Genomic DNA, 16,139 nt, shown 5'->3' with positions numbered 1-16,139 from the left:
ATTATTATAACTCGAGCAGGAAATAAACGCAACAGAAACTTAAAGATAGTTAACTGTTTTAGTCCTTGTGTCAAGGTGTTAATCATGCATTTGTCTGTCATTGTGAGATAAATAATTTTCTATATTTTACGTCCCTATATCTCCCTGTTATTCAAGATATATTTCTGCTGACACGTCCTAGAATCATCTTCATGCCTTTAGTGAGAGTGAGAGACAGTTGCAAAGTGATGCAGGCCTTTATTTGGCACATCTTACATGACCCACCACCACCACATCACAAGGGCGGAGGCAGTCGTCCTGGGGTGAGGGTGTGGAGTACAGGGTGAGAGTTCTCTTCTCCATGTGTTACTGTAGGAATTCCAGACAGTACTAATCCACCCCACCGAGGAATGATACAGGGAGGGAGGGTGGGATTATGAGAAAGTCATAAATGATTAAATGTGATGTTAATTACCCTGAAATGCTAACAGGCAACCCCAGAAAGCCACATGTCCTGAACATATTTATCAGAGGCCTTGCTTTTCTAATTAGCCTATCAGCTGTAATCCTTTTTACTAAAACTACTGAAAGAAAAGCAAATGTCTACTGTGTCCTGGAGCTCTTGAAATTGAATGAAATACTACTAATTTATTTTGGCAATAATGTTTTTAAGGCATATGAGAATGCTAACTGGTTTACTGAGAACATTTATTATCACACAGGATGTTACGATCCCTTGTGCCAAAATCCCAAGCAAAAACACATTTAGAAGACCAGTCCAACTGAAAAACCAACCAGCAGGCTAGCAGTTAGCTACCAGCTAGCAACCAAACGGGCCAAACCAAATTTTGAAACGGGCGCCTCTGTTCACCGATGTTTAGTTAAGTGAGGACCTTAGTTTCAGTTAAATGTTAAATGTTTTCTCTCTGTCTTCGAGTGTCTCCTGAAATGTTATGCATACGATACCTCGTATATGTTCACATTTCTGCTCACCTGCAATATAACACCTGTCATCAGTGAGTTTTCTGGGTCAGTGCTCCTGTTAAATATTAATCGTATTAGGAATCATTTTAAAAGCAGGCTCCATCCATTGTGTAACTATATGTATAAATTAAGCATCATGAATGTATCAGTTTGATTCACAGACAGATGTTGGTACCTGCACGGCATTTCCACTTGATAACACCTCCACCAGTGCCTGAGTACCAGCTGCAGGATCAGCTGGATTTTCATGGTCAGGTTAACACGTGGCTTCTCCAGTGTCGAAACCTTTCCTTATCTGCTTCTCCCGAGAGATTTCTTTTACGACCCTCTTGTCCTTTGCTGACGTGAAGCCAACCTTTGTCATGAAGCGATGGGCTGAGAGGCTCACAAAGCCACGGCAGCAAACTTCGACTGGGTACGTTGTTTCCCTCCAGCCTTATACAGCCTCAGGTACATACCAGGGGTGGGTATTGGCAAGGAGTTAACAATACGATACATATGACGATACTTCAGTCACGATACGATACATTATTGCGATATCATGATATTGCAATATTCTACGTAGTTCACTGATAAATTTTAAATGCAGCTTAAAATACATGTTGTATATATGTAGATCAGATGACAATAATAATAATCCACTGGACAAATTGGGTCAAAAAACAATTGTAATCCAAATGATCCTTCTCCAATTTATTGTACTTGTACAGAAAAAGTGGTGGTGGAGGTACAGAAGTTTTTCAACGTGACTTTTTCTTCTAAAATCGATATAAGAACATTCAAAATCGATAATGTATTGCAATTTATTGCCATATCAATATTTTTCCCACCCCTAGTATATATCCTATACTGCATACTTAACCCTTCTCTTCTTCTTTATCTGAAAAATCTCATCTTATCCCTTGTATCTACTCGTGATCTGTGCAGCCCCTTTAAAGGTTTTACCCTCTAGGGAACCAGCTATTTAAATGCAAATCCAGTAACCTATAGAATAGCCTGTGATTTTCTCAGCCTGTCTCTTGCCAGAATACCTCCTGGTGTCACCACTGTCCGTTTAGAGCTCACACCAAACATCCATACTGCAAATTAAATGAGAGGGAAGCTTCTTTTTGTTCAGTGGAGATTTGTCGGTAGTTTGTTCTGTCTTGATTTGTGTTCTGGTCAAAGTGTAACCTTTCTTTTCTGTGCTTTCTGTTCTGGTTTTGTTTTCTGTTTTTCATGACCCATCATATGGCCAGAGAAACGCCAGAGGCTCATATCTCTCCACACAAGAATGAAACATGTGATTGTGCACCTCGAGGTGAATGGTTCAAGATTTTCTTGCTATTAAAAAGCTCCTTAGATAATTCTTCAATTTCCTGAAGAAGACTGTCCCCGGTAAGGAGCACCCCTGGACCAGGAACAAGTATATTCTTGGTTAAATATTAACTGGTCTTAGATTGTCCTCTGGTGAGGATTTTATGTTTTATCTGCGCAGAGGAACACTGGATCCAACTGCACGGATATTACACGACCAGCATCTTCTCACCAGAAAACAGTAAGGAACCATTTGTAAATACAAAAGTGAGAGAATTATTTTTGGTATTGCTGTGGTGATCTTAACAACCGCTGATGATAGACAGTATGTGAGTTCAGATTTATTTATTTATTGTTCAATAATCCATATAATTAATTGTCTTTCAGCATTGCATTGTGATTACTATCATTTGTATTGGGAGAAATCTCAGGTTTTTTTGAACCCACCCGAAGTCAAACCAAGATTATAGAGTAAACAAAGCAGTTTGTTGTGCTGCTTGTGTGTAGCTTTCTCTCGAGCACAACAAACATGAGACTCTAATGAAACTCAAGTCTGATTAAGCATTAAAGTCACAGGCTTATCCTCGGCTCTGTCATAGGCTAGATGGAAGGGGCAATTGTGTAGCATTGATGCAATGTAGTGCCTTTGTAAGATAGCCGGTTGTTTTATGGTTGTCATCGTAAAATATACTGAAGAGGGGGCCCCTCGTTGCTTTATGTGTTTTTTCTTTCACAGGGCTCTACACAATGACTAGATTTATTAGTCCTGATGGTGTAGCTTACTGTAGCTAGCTCCCATAAACTAATGTTAAAGCTAAAGGGGGAATAATGAGCATGTGCAGGTTACAGTTACAGTTTGGAAACTGTGGACATGGACATTTTGAGACTGGCTAGCCAACGTAAAGAGCTATAGGTTTGTGTTTTCATCTTCATTTTCCCCCGAGCTGCTCTGGACTGTGGCCTCTCTTTCAGTTTGGGGACAAGTGATCAAATGCTTCCTCGCCTAGTCTTTCCTTGGGTTTATCCGTGCCTCAGGAATGTGCTGGCATGCTGGGAGAACAGTAGGGATTTATCGGTGGTGTCAGCCCCTATCGGGCCTGTTGGTCTGCAGTCCAGTGGACTGAAACAAAACCCCCTGCACGTTGACACATGAGAGCTGGGGGTGATTGGACCTTAGCATCATTCGTGGGATCATGAGAGGATGACATGCTTAGCTCAGCGTAAACAATAGTGACACATTCAATATCCTGTTGCTGTTGCTAAAGTAAGTAAAGTAACCACCTATCTGTTTTTTTTCCTTAATGCTAAGCTAACTGTTTCTATTACTCTTCAAACAGATCCTACACATTCAGAGCTTTAAAGACATTTCTGCTCTTACAATGTTTTTGATTCTTATAATATAGTAACATTGTAGAATTAGCTGAGAGAAGTAAAACAAGTTGAAAAAGTTTCGAATTATTAATAAACCTAATGGTGCTATAACTTAGCACCAGTAGTAAGTAATAGTAGTAAATTCTAAGCAATTATCATAAGTCAAGGACGAAACTATCTAAAGGTATCACCCATTATACCCAGATGCTGCTTCCTAAATATAATCTCACTCAGATGTTAATAACATTTTATTTTATTATTTTTTTCTAAAGTGTCCAGTGCCTCCAGTGAATTCAGAGTCCATGTGGTCTGCAGCTACGGGACTGCACTGGATGCTAATATCCCCGATTCTTTGAGGGCTAGTGGACCTAAGAAGGTCTCACCTCTTGATGTGATCTGGTTATGTAATCCTGACAACACAATGGGGATTTAATTAGAGCAAATTAGCTTCACTTGATCTGCTCAGCGAGGGTACGGAGGGTGGGTGGGCCGTGCGAACGTCCGCATTTTCTCCCACCGGCGAGCTGAGGAGGGAATGCAAACAGGGATAACGGGAGGAGAGGACGATACCAGCCACCCCCTCCCCAACTCACATGACTGTGATTAGAGCAGAGGAGGAGTGTGGTGGGACAGAGAGAGATGGTGAGCACGATGAAGGACATTTGTGTGGTTTTGGCGCAAGGTTCACATCCAGGGATCCGACTTGCATCTGAGTGCTGGCAGAGGCTCGTCCACTTTTCTGGGGTAACTAAACTTTAGAGTAAATCTGTGCTGCTTGTGCAAAGTTGCGTTACTTTATTCACTGATGTTGGGAAATTTACCCCAGCACAGGAGTATTCATTTTAAAAGTTAAGCTCTTGCAACATTTTACTTGAATAGAGAAGTTTCAGAGGAGTTTCCCACATGCTCCGTGCGAAGACAGTACACTGTTATGTGTGTGTGAACTCTGTGAACTGACCTTGAGCGTCCAAGCAAAGTGCATGAAGACATTTGAATAATAGATTCTTTTATCAAGACAAAAAGTCTTTATTCAAGCACTTATTCAAATTAAAGAAGGCAAAATGAATGTTTTTGAGACAAGACATTTGAGTGTTTGTGCGAGACCTCGATGGGCTTGACCTCAGGAATCACAGTCTGCATATTGAGTTCATTTTAAGTGGAAACATATGATCGTACAGTATGTCACAGCTCACTGTGGATGCAAAATGATGTGTACAGTTCTTTTAAAAACTGTGCAAAAGTCAATGCAAATGATTTACTCAAATATTTGAATGTTGCAACAAAAAAAAAACATTTTCTGTGAATGTAAAAGTGTAATTATGGACCAAACTGCCTGCAGTTTTTGAAATCATTTGAATAAGCATTGCACAAAAACAAATGTATGAATGTAGGAGAAGTTCTCAAACAAATCTTACCAAGAATTTCAACCACGCACCAAATGAAGAACGACTGCATTTTCATTTTGTACCATCACATTTACATCCATGTTTATTTAGCTTATTTATGTGATTTAAGTGGTTCTAGTGTCTTGAGCTCCTCTGTGCTCTCAGTTGCAGGCATGAGGGTGCTACACTGGTGCATGCTGGGAGTGACCCTCCTGCTGCTGATGTGTGAGGTCGCCGTCAGTCAGCTGTGCATGTCCCTCATCACCCTGGTGGATGGTTTCCACACGCTCTTCATCGCCATGCGCATGGCTCTTCGTCTTCCAGAGGCTGAGGTCAAACCTTCGATATGTCCTCCACGTGATTCCTCCTCTTTAGCAGTGCGTCTTCCAACCCCACCTGCATCCATCAAACCTCTACCCGCGTCCCACACTGTCACCAAAGATTCGGCCACATCAGATCAGCTTTCACCCGCTCAGCCTGACCATGATTCGGCTTCACAGGTCAACTCGCATCAGCTCGTCTTCCCACAAATTCCTCCTGCAGCTACAAACTGTGGTATGTGCTACACCGACAGCAGGATCCAGGCTGTGGGGATTTTCATTTCCACCCTCCTCCTGGCCTCTCTGTGCACCTCTTACATGATTGAAATCATCAGCTTTTCCCTGGAGCCACACCCAGTGCAGCGCCCCCTGCTGCTCGTGGTGGTTGGAGCCGTGAGTCTGCTCTACAAGATGCTGCTGTTTGTGCTGCAGTGGGATCAGGAAGAGAGGGTTGGGGGAAGCAAGCAGCCAGAATCCTACCCTCAGGTCCACCACACAGGTATAATAATAATATTAATAATAATTAAAAAAAGGACTTGTAGGTTGTCTGATCATCAGCTGAATAAGCAAACACTCAGAGAGCATCAGCAGAGTTAGTTGTGTCATAAATTTAAGTTAGTTGCCTGTCCAGATGATGATGTTGCTCTGGAACATTTTGCTGATGAAGCTTCTCGATGTATATTCAGCTGTAAGGATGAGGACGTTTAAGCCGGAGTTTAGAGGAAGATCAAACGGCGTCCATGTTTGTTTTTCATTCCTCTGTCCAAACCCCCGCAGTTTCGGCTGAACAGGAATCCGTAGACTGGGGGGAATCCAAAGAGACTCGCCAATCAAAAGTACAGTCCGCAGCAGAGGACTCGCTCCAAGGAGGAGGGGGAGCGCTCGTCCTCTGTAACCCGGGAACCTCCAGTGTCCCTGGCACTGACTCTGAGACACCGCAGCAAGAGATGGACGTCCACCCGGATGACTGTGAAGAACAGACCAGCGTTAAAGACTTGGAGTGTGAGAGTCGTTCAGAAGACGCCGCAGAGAGTCATAAATACAACACATCATGTATGGGACATCTTGGTGAGACAATATAGGTCTTTAGACTGTCTCCCTTCTCATATTAGAGTTTAAATGAAACAGAGCCTGGTTAAAAAATAAACATTTAATCACTGGACAATTCATTTATGACCACATTAATGTTCAGTGTCCAATATGTGCTTTTGTAGCTCTAGTGATTTACTGTATGTATGGAAACAGATATTCCCAGTCTCTTCTCTCTGTGGCCAAACAACAGCTCTCTTCCCCACTTACATTTGCTGTGTTCTCCCCTTCCAGATGGTCAGAAGTCATCACATCATGTTGAGAGACCAGTACCCTGCGGTCCATGGCCAGTCTGCGTCTTTTCATTCATCTTTGTCATCCAAGGACTTTTTACTTCCTTCCTGGCTCTGACCAACAGCGTAGTGATGCTACTACTCATCCCTCAGTTCCCACACAGCACTGAAACGTGCAGCCTACTGGTTTACCTGGACCCTGCCCTCTCTCTGCTGGGTGTGATTACACTCCTAGCTACAACTCTACCACAGGTCAGGTTCTCCGTGTGTTTATTTTATGCTGCATTTAAGCATTTAGCTGAAGCCTATGAGACAAACCCACTAATTACAATGATCAGTCAAAGGAGCGTTTGATCAGCTGTTGATCCTCTGGTTACTCGCTGCAGGTTTACAGGTACGGGCTACTGCTGCTACAGGCCACACCTCCACAGGTGTGTGTGTCTGACCTCGGGCGGAGGATTGCGAGCGTGCCCGGAGTGCAGGCCGTGCACGACCTCCACATCTGGCAGCTGACTGAATCACTCATAGTGGCCTCTGTCCACGTGCACTGCTACGCCAGCTTTCCAGCACACAGGTGAGGTTTGTGTTCCTAGCGGTTTAAAATGTAATCATCCTTCACATAAATGTGTCTTTTAGGTTTTTAGTGATGCTCTTTTATGCAGCCATACCTGGCATTGTAATATATGCAAGATGCACAGTATTTATATTTATTTAATATGTCTGAACAATGAATATATTATAAATATTATGATAATAACGGCCTTGCCAGTGGTGAGAGATGACGGGGAGGTTGTTCTTTCCTCGTTATTCATAATAAAACCAGCAGGGGGCGCTGTTCGGTCACGCTATAAGAAGGCCACATCAGAACGCATCTCTTAGCATGCACTCCCAAATATTTCATTACGTTACACAATAATAAATTGTTTGTTCAGCAAGCCACACAGTCTGTACAGTCTTTTTTTATTAATTTTTTTCAACTCAGTTTTTGAGCTCCACTAACTCAGCTGGTAAATGCTAATTCTGTCGATCAGCTGTTTTGTGCTGGACATGAAGATTGCAGTGGGTTTATCAGAGTCATTAAGTCAGTTAGGCAGCTGTTAAATTAAATAAGTCATGTTTTTATCAGACCAACAACAATTTTTGTTTGATACTGTATAATTATTCTTCTTGTTCATATAATATCTACAGTCCTAACTCTGCAAAGAAAGTTCACAGATCTGATCAGTGATCGTTTTTGTTGGTTAATTTGCAAATATTCTGTGCAGAAGGAGACATAAACACAGAGTGAAACCCTGAGAACTTGTCACACCGAAAGTGGGGTGACAGCAGGTTTTGTAGTCAACGATCACGTTGGTTCTGTGCGAGTGCACATGGAGCCGGTGGAACGTTACTTTCCCCTATTTGCATCTTCTGCACAGAAAGGAGATAAGAGGGTCAGGAGAAAGCGTTGGCGAGGTGTCGGGCATAACAGGAAACATCTGTGGTTTGCACCTGAAAGTGCAATATTATATTGAACTTATCATGAACTCTTAGTAAACCTCTGCTGAACTTATCTTGAGGTCGCATAAGCAAATGCAGACAGCATATATGAGAGAAGTAAAAATAAAAATGTAATTTTACATGGCTCAGAGCAGTTCTTAGATTTTAGTGGTTGTTATCTTTTGCCCAGGTTGAATATTTTATTTATGCAGAATATGTTTTCCTGTGTCTAGGTGTGCCGATCTGATCTCAGGTGTCACTAAAGTGCTGCAGAGTGTGGGGGTTTGCTGCTGCACTGTTCAGCCAGAGTTTACCTCCTGCTCCGGGTCCTCTACAGACGGCGGGGGCGACGCCTGCCCTGTGGTCCACAGAGAGGACCCCTCCTCGCCTCCTCTCCTGGCCTGCAGCCTCTCCTGTGGGAAGGCCTGCGCTGGGAACATGTGCTGCTCTCTTCTAGAGGAGACGACCCACAGCCGACGGACGCCTCTACCTGGCGAACCAAAAGAGGAGGCTCAGACTCTGGTGATCGAGAACACCTTCGTCTGAAAAGTATTAACCAAAGAACCACACTGCAGGGAATGATGCTTAGGAAGCTAATGTTGAGGTGAAGATGGTGGGGAAACAAACTGATCTGAAAAAAAAAATGTATCTCTCTTAAAACACTGACTGGTCGTTATATTTAAATGTTTTTTGTTAGTTTTATCGCATTAAGATTTTTTTGTTGTGTTTTTGTGCATTTGTACCTGGAAACCCTGTATTCTCAATTAAGTTTGTGTGAAATGAAATAAATGATTATATGTAACTGTGTTTCCTTTCATTTTGTGTGTCTGTGTCTTCTAAGTAATATTATCTTAGGTACTATCTCATACAGATAAACTGAAGTGCCTTAAGTGATAAAATATGACGTATATACGTATATATGATGACTGTTCCCTGCAGTATAGAAAGAGAATATGAATTAAATTCCACTTCAACTACTACTACGATGACAAAATGCCACAAACAGTAATGAAGAAGCTGAAAAGCATCCGATAAAAATTAAACACACTTGAAGGACTGTACTTTAGTGGTGGATAAAATATCTTTTGTTAGCAGAAACACAGTTGTTACACAAACCGACCTGCATGAAAGTTGCATGAAAGTCCTTTAATGCAAAATTTACCAAGGACGGGAATTAGGTTGTAACAGGTGTGAGACGATGTTTCAGCTTTCATAAGCACTACTGCAACCGCTCCTGCCATAATTTATATTTAATTTGTAATCATTACCAGCAGACACCTCTTACCTGTGATCTCATGCTGTGGCTCCACCTTTATTTTTTCCAGTCGGCCAATAAAAATGAGCCTTCTTTGCATAAGACAGCAAACACCAACTACATATGTCTTTTTTTTGTGTTTATTTGAAAGACACATTACAGATATCTTATATATGTGATGTTGCATAATGCGTACGCATTGTATCCGTGATAAACGCAGAATAAAGGAACAAAAATGATCGCACCATGAGTGAGACTCGTCTTATTATTGTGAGGTATTTATGGACCTCGAGCGCATTGTGGTAAATGCCCGGATGAGCCTCGGTGGTCCGGGGTGCAGGCTTCAAACCTGTAGCTGCTTAGCGGCAGAGTGGTTCAATTCCACCTTTCGGGCGGATGCCACCATCCGCCGTCATTGGAAAAGAGGTTGTTTTGATTTATGTGTCCCTGTCATTCTCTTAGAACAGTTCCTTATTTCCGTGTTTTATTTTTGTAGTTAACAAAAACTCCTTCTTCCTGTCAAGCTTTATCCTCGCCTTTCACAATAAACGCTCTACGCTAACAGTATCTGTTCAGCTATTCATCTTCTTCACTATTAATCTACTTGAGATGGTTCTTATCAAATATGTAGTGTAATCAAAAATAAAATTAAGCGCATTCTAACTATTTAATAACGCAAATATAGTTTAATCTTATTGCGAATCGACATCCGCTTTTCCCGGAAGTACAGGTTGATTGACAGTTTGTTTAAGCCAATCGTCTGTAAGAACTTCCGGGTCATTGTCCAATGAGATTCCTCATTGGTGTAGGTGGGGGGATCATCCCGGAAACCAGTGTATTCAGCGGAAGGTGCACGATGTCCTTGCCTGCATGATTTTTTGGAGATAACTCTGAAAATACAAATTTGCGTTCAGAGGAGGTAATTTTTTTCCTACATACTGGCAGAGATTTTTAAACGTTTTCCTAACAGAGTCGTGGAGGGCTTGTTTAAAGCGATAATCCAAAGAATAGCTGTGTTGTTAGCATATCAACGAGCATCCTGCTAACGTTATGAAAATTATTCAGTTGAAATTCCTGTTAAATAATATTCTCTCAATTGAAAAAAAAAATTAAAATGTGGCAAAAACGATTTTATTGTACATTATTTATCCATACATGCACAATGATTGAACTATAAAATTATAAATATACATTAAAGAAAACCGTGGTTACTTGTATCCAGCTTATAATAATAATAAAAAAAAATAACAATAATGCAGTCTCTAGAGTAACCACAGGAAGGATTTTCAGACCAGGACCAACTTCCTAAAGTCGTTTTTCTCATTCAGTGCCAAGAATAATCATGTCCCTCCTCTGTCCTGCAGGTTTGACTGTCTACACAAAATAGTACATAATGCCTCTTCATAAATACCCTCCCAAAATCTGGGATGCCTTGAAGATGAAGCAGGGTATCTACAGTCGTCTCCCTGCGCACTACCTCAAGTCCTTGGAGCCTAAAGAGCCCACACCGGTCCACTGGAAACCTCTGGGTGTAAAGTACAGAGCCAACCCAAAGACAGGGCTGAAGGAGCGGGTGCAGGATGTCCCAATCCCAGTCTACTACCCTCCGGAGTCCCAGGACGGCCTGTGGGGAGGGGAGGGCTGGATATCAGGATTTAGATACGCAAGGAATGACAAAGTCAGTCTTTCATGAAGAGAATATAGTATTTTTTTGTGCTTCTTGCTGTTAGATTGATTGTAGTTTGGCACCAGATTTCATTCCACATTTTGTATGTCTAATGTTTACTGATGGCTGAGTTTTCTCTCTGTCCAGCTGTCCACTCGTCTGAGGAAGACCTGGAAACCACAGCTGTTCAAGAGGGAGCTGTACAGTGAGATCCTGGACCACAAGTTCACCATCACAGTCACAATGCGCACTCTGGATCTCATCGACGCCGCCTTTGGCCTTGACTTTTATATCCTCAGAGTAAGAAGAAAACAAACTCAACAAATTATTTTTTTATGAAGCTTTCCCAGTGACTCTAATGTCCAACTCTGTTTAGACACCAAAGGAAGACCTGAACTCCAAACTGGGGATGAACCTGAAGAGGGCGATGCTGCTTCGCCTGGCAGAGAAAAACACAAAGCTTTATCCCAATGACCCCGTCAAAAGAGAAAAGGTTTACAACAAATACAAGGTTAGTCAGAAAAGTTTAAGTCCGCTGAGTCTTTTCTGTTGGGGACTCTAAACAGGACACTGGAAGGTTTTTTAATGGTTGTCACTTGCTTCTTTCTTTCAAAGCAGCAGTTTGAAATCCCGAAGGAGGAAGCTGAGTGGGTGGGTCTGAATCTGGAAGAGGCTGTGGAGAAACAGAGGCTACTGGAGCACAAGGTAAAAAAAAAAAAAAGTGATGCTTTTTCATACATGTACTTAAAACAGCCTAGTTGAGAGCTGTATTGTATTTATTAAGCAGATTTTCTTTTGTTTGTAAATAAGAGAGGCTCATTGAGATATTGCATCTGAAAAAACTGGGCTTATTTTGAATAAACGTAACCATATCATTTACTGTGACAACGTGTTCAATCATTATCACACTTAAATCTCACGTTAAATACCAGAAACAAAGCACCATATTCTCCTCTTTGTGATAACTACGCCACGTACAGACTGTGGTTTCTTGACCTGTACGTTCTGTCTGTTTCTTGTCCTGACTCAGGAGCCCAATCCTCTGTTCAAAGAATGTGTGGACAAACTAGTCCAGGAGCTTGAAATGAAGAAACTGTTGGAGCCACATGTAACGGAGAAGCAGTGACCGTCTGAAGCGTCTTAGCGGGGCAGAGGCTAAAAAACCTGAGGAGGTTGAACTGTTGAGCGTCTCCAGATGGTGGTGGGAGTTTGGGTCACCACTTACTGTTTCAGTACTGAATGCACGCCCGGGAAAGTTCCTACCGTTTCTGCTTTTGTGTCCTTCTGGGATCAACACGAAGGTGGAAGAGACACACAAGAAAAAACAATGTTTATTTATTTCAGTTATGGTTTATTTTCCTGTCCTGTGCATTTAAGAGCCTTGCATAATACACCTAAGGGAAAAGCCTCTGTCCGTGTAAATGATTTCTGATCAGCTGTGATATGTGGACATGTATACAGAATATCAAAAAGATTAAAGTGTCCCCTGTTGTTTTTTCTTAAATCACGTTTCTTCTCATCCGTTTCCAATAATTAATAAATCAGTTTTCTAATTAAAGAGTTTACTAAATATTTAGTCACCTGTCTGTTAAGCAAAATAATTTTAAGGTATGTTTCTAGTCAGAATATTATTATTATTGCTTTTATCAATTAGTTAACCTTCATTTACACAGGTACATCTCACTGGGACACGAGGACTCGGTGCAAAGAGAATGCAAAGTTTAAAGAAACGATTTTCTCTGTCCAAAGGTAACAAAAAGCATCTCTAAATTTGTCAGTAAAAGTCAGAAAAACCAAAGTGTAAAATATATATTGTGACATTTTTCATTGGATTAACACATCAAAGTATTTTAAGGATGAAAATTTCTTGTCATTGGTGTCATTTGTGTCCAGTTGAACCACTTTGATTGTAGCTTCACAGATAAATTATTCCTTTTTAATTTGAGTCCTTTGTTGACACAACATACTTTACTGGCTAAAGAATTTACTTTAAATGTATTGTTCATTTTATAGTTTATAATAAGGACGTGATAAACATATTAGCCTTCAACAACAGTGCTGAGCAACAATACAAAGACACAGAAAGTTATCAACTTATTAAGACTCAAGGCTCAATCAACTTGATGATATTATTAAAATATTTAAAAATTGATGATACAACTGTGATAATATATAATACTTGTAAACGTAATTCTTCAAAACATATATTTAAGTTAGCCGCAGATTAGCAAAATGCTAAGTATGTGCAATTTCTTATTTGAAGGCGAGGTTAAATTTTTCACCCCGTCATTATTCAGGTTTAATTTTTTATTTGACCCAACAGATTAACAATTTTACACGCCAAATGCCTTATATAAAGTGAAGCTATATGTTGACCTTAAAAAATAACTTCTACTTCTTAACTTTTACCTCTTTTGGAATTTGTTATGAACGTGTTTCAACCACTAGATGGCGACAAAATGCTTTAAATCAAAGTCACCACAAGTCGCCATTTCAGAGAACTGAGTTTGTTTGAATTATGGCGCCAGCTGTAAATTTATTAAAATCAAACAAAGGAACTTACTCAAAAGTTTATTTCAAAAAGTAAATAATCACAATATCTAATACAATAAGCAATAATAATAACGCTCCACAAGCAGTGAAAGGGTTGTTTATTTCTCAGGTTTCCTTGTTGGAGACTGTAGTTACTATACAAACAACAGATGTAATAAGCTACACATCTGCCCAGCAAACATCCTTGTATGGTGCTCACGTTGGTCACTTTCATGAAAAGGCGTATGAGATTAAAAACGATTGTTTTTCGCCTGGTTTCGCTTTCAACCTCATTTTTTTTCTTCTTCTTCTTTTTTTTTTATTTTTATCGTCGTATGTGTTGTGTTTCTTTGTGGTTGCGTGTCGTAAAGTGGCGAGTCCCTACTGGTGTGGGGACTCCCGTGGGTGTTGTAACTAAGCAACAGAATGCAGAATGACACCTGAGGTGTGTAAACAGACAAGTTCAGTCCTTATATAGATACAGCGTCTGCGTGGAATTACCCACACACATTTAGTTAACCAAAACATGCTCCTGAAACTGACGAGTCAAATTTAGTAATTTGTCCTTTCTTGGAGAGATGAATATGAAGATGAGGAGCATCTGGAGTTCAATGTCACCTTGTTTTCTGATAAATGAGGCCTTTAAGTTAATGATATTATCCATTATGTCTTTAATTAAAACCATATGATAAAGATTTAGTGTTATTTAACTTGATTATGTAATAACTATATCAGACATGTCCATTTTATCAGATTATACAAATAACGTGCCATAACGCCAAATATTTGTAATGGTGTCATAATGTTAGGTGTGACAGTCATTGAAAATAATTATAATTGCTTTAGGGCTAATGTCACTCTGAGTGGTTAAATAGTCCCCACTTTGTCCCAGACTCAAAAAATCTGAGTTTATATTAGATGAACTGCTGTGAAACTGTAGTAAAGAGACATTTGTGAGCCCAAGAGGATGAATCAGCACTGTTTTTGAAACAATGTTGTCTAAGGAAATTAGGCTAATAACATCAATAGCCTTTTGGGCACGTTAGCATGCTAATATTAGCATGTGGTTAAAACAAACAACAACACCAAAAACCAGATTATGACCTTATTCAGTACATTAGTAATATCAAAACTTTATATACAGATAAATCTGTTTATTGTTTTTGGTAGCTAAGCTAGCCATTTGTCCTTTTTTTCAAGAGTTTGTGCTAAGCTAACTATATAGTTTTTGCATTGTACTTTAAAATTGGCGTGTCCAAATAGTAATCTTGAGCATGCTAATGTTAAAAACTTAAAAATTGCTTGTCCTCTTGAAGTATTAACAGCAATAACGTAAACATTTGATCCTTTGCTCATTTTTATTCAGTAGCTACGCTGTTGAGCCCAGTCTGTAGTGTTTGTGCTAAGCTAACCATAAAGCTTCCCTTTTTTATTTAACACTGCTTGTGTTTATGAATGGTGTTTATGAATGTCATATTCTTTTATTTCTTTATTATTATTAATAATAATAATAAACTAATACTATGATCATGTAAACATGCCACAGAGTGCTACAGAAACCAAATGTACTGTAATATGTCCAATTTAAGTGGTTCTGTTTTATAGAAATATTTTTTTGTTTGTTTGTTTTTTGTTTTTTTATACGATTTCATGTAATGAATTACCGACATTTACAGGTACACACCACAATAAATAGTATAACTATTCTACATTTTAGTTAAAGTTTGGAAAGCTACTTGAAATAATCAGACAAAGTGAGAACTTCAGCAAATCTATCATTTACCAACATGTGTGATTAATCAGTTGTGATCAAACTTCCTCCCAGGAGAAAGATGAACTTAACAGTTGGATTTGAAACCCTTTGAGTCCGTCCTTTTGACCTATTCTTATTATATTTTCAGTTTGAATGTTTCCACCACACATTACTCATCTTATCCTCTCAGTATTCCCCTGAGTCAAACCAGCTAACACTTCAACCAACCACCGAATTGTAAGCTTGAGCCAGTCAACAGTGGACTATAAAATACACTGGATGTCAGATTAAACATTCTCAGCTACTTTCCAAACAAATGTGTAATGTGTTTACATTTTTACAAAAGGCTTTTGGGATCAGTGAACAATTACATCCTGTGTATAAAAAAGAAACATAAGTATGATATAAATTGCTATCAAATGGCTTTTCTTCTTTTAGCGGAGAGGACGGTCATGTGTTAATATTGTTCTTCTTGGACATGTCCAGGCAGATCTGAGGAGCAGGGCAAGCTGGAAGCGTTTTACAGGAAATAAAGTTTATTTCTCTCTGTCTGCACAATGCAGCCTTGGAAATCTGCCCAGTGTGGAGTTTCCCATTGAATTGAAGCCATGCAAGTCAATGTTGACAGACAGAAAAGGTAACACCTGCTCTAACCAACACGCTTTAAATACATGATGTAACCTGAGCGGGCGCACAGATGGCCACCTGTAAAATACTCAAATTAGTGGCCACATTGTTCTCGCTGCTCTCCTGCAGGTTAGTTTAGTACTCCGTGAAAACTGGTCTATGGATGTATC

The 16,139-nt window shown here is 40.0% G+C and overlaps 2 protein-coding genes and 1 non-coding gene across 9 annotated transcripts; all 3 read left to right on the top strand.

Annotated features, from left to right (window-relative positions):
- The first annotated feature begins 1,140 nt into the window (after nucleotides 1-1,140).
- LOC125013529 (zinc/cadmium resistance protein) lies at nucleotides 1,141-8,938 on the top strand. Of its 6 annotated transcripts, XM_047594294.1 has the most exons (8): nucleotides 1,141-1,378; nucleotides 2,202-2,340; nucleotides 2,441-2,500; nucleotides 5,181-5,834; nucleotides 6,113-6,403; nucleotides 6,659-6,909; nucleotides 7,044-7,231; nucleotides 8,370-8,938. In XM_047594294.1, exons 4-8 carry the CDS (start codon nucleotides 5,189-5,191, stop codon nucleotides 8,680-8,682), a joined length of 1,689 nt encoding a protein of 562 aa, XP_047450250.1. In that variant the 5' UTR covers nucleotides 1,141-1,378; nucleotides 2,202-2,340; nucleotides 2,441-2,500; nucleotides 5,181-5,188; the 3' UTR covers nucleotides 8,683-8,938. The 6 variants fall into 6 exon arrangements, with proteins under 6 accessions (XP_047450250.1, XP_047450252.1, XP_047450253.1 ...); XM_047594296.1 differs by lacking the exons at nucleotides 1,141-1,378; nucleotides 2,202-2,340 and having other exon boundaries at nucleotides 2,424-2,500; XM_047594297.1 differs by lacking the exons at nucleotides 1,141-1,378; nucleotides 2,202-2,340; nucleotides 2,441-2,500 and adding an exon at nucleotides 3,097-3,523.
- A 761-nt stretch (nucleotides 8,939-9,699) lies between these two features.
- Nucleotides 9,700-9,786, top strand: trnastop-uca. The gene has a single exon. It is a non-coding gene; the product is annotated as a tRNA-Sec (tRNA).
- A 390-nt stretch (nucleotides 9,787-10,176) lies between these two features.
- mrpl28 (mitochondrial ribosomal protein L28) lies at nucleotides 10,177-12,561 on the top strand. Of its 2 annotated transcripts, none has more exons than XM_047594040.1 (6): nucleotides 10,177-10,310; nucleotides 10,756-11,069; nucleotides 11,205-11,357; nucleotides 11,434-11,568; nucleotides 11,676-11,762; nucleotides 12,088-12,561. In XM_047594040.1, exons 2-6 carry the CDS (start codon nucleotides 10,785-10,787, stop codon nucleotides 12,181-12,183), a joined length of 756 nt encoding a protein of 251 aa, XP_047449996.1. In that variant the 5' UTR covers nucleotides 10,177-10,310; nucleotides 10,756-10,784; the 3' UTR covers nucleotides 12,184-12,561. The 2 variants fall into 2 exon arrangements, with proteins under 2 accessions (XP_047449996.1, XP_047449995.1); XM_047594039.1 differs by having other exon boundaries at nucleotides 11,673-11,762.
- The last annotated feature ends 3,578 nt before the right edge of the window (nucleotides 12,562-16,139 follow it).

Source organism: Mugil cephalus, chromosome 9 (assembly GCF_022458985.1).
Source record: "Mugil cephalus isolate CIBA_MC_2020 chromosome 9, CIBA_Mcephalus_1.1, whole genome shotgun sequence".
Lineage (NCBI taxonomy): Eukaryota > Metazoa > Chordata > Actinopteri > Mugiliformes > Mugilidae > Mugil > Mugil cephalus.
The sequence above is the reverse complement of the archived record's forward strand: the minus strand, read 5'-3'. Positions and strand labels throughout refer to the sequence as shown.

Bases quoted from the DNA above. Each gene is read 5' to 3' on its own strand.
- LOC125013529 (XM_047594294.1), top strand. From the start codon at position 5,189: ATGAGGGTGCTACACTGGTGCATGCTGGGAGTGACCCTCCTGCTGCTG. The intron at 5,835-6,112 runs GTATAATAATAA...AAACCCCCGCAG, and splicing joins CCCTCAGGTCCACCACACAG to TTTCGGCTGAACAGGAATCC. The intron at 6,404-6,658 runs GTGAGACAATAT...CTCCCCTTCCAG, and splicing joins ATCATGTATGGGACATCTTG to ATGGTCAGAAGTCATCACAT.
- mrpl28 (XM_047594039.1), top strand. From the start codon at position 10,785: ATGCCTCTTCATAAATACCCTCCCAAAATCTGGGATGCCTTGAAGATG. The intron at 11,358-11,433 runs GTAAGAAGAAAA...AACTCTGTTTAG, and splicing joins TTGACTTTTATATCCTCAGA to ACACCAAAGGAAGACCTGAA. The intron at 11,569-11,672 runs GTTAGTCAGAAA...TTTCTTTCAAAG, and splicing joins AGGTTTACAACAAATACAAG to CAGCAGTTTGAAATCCCGAA.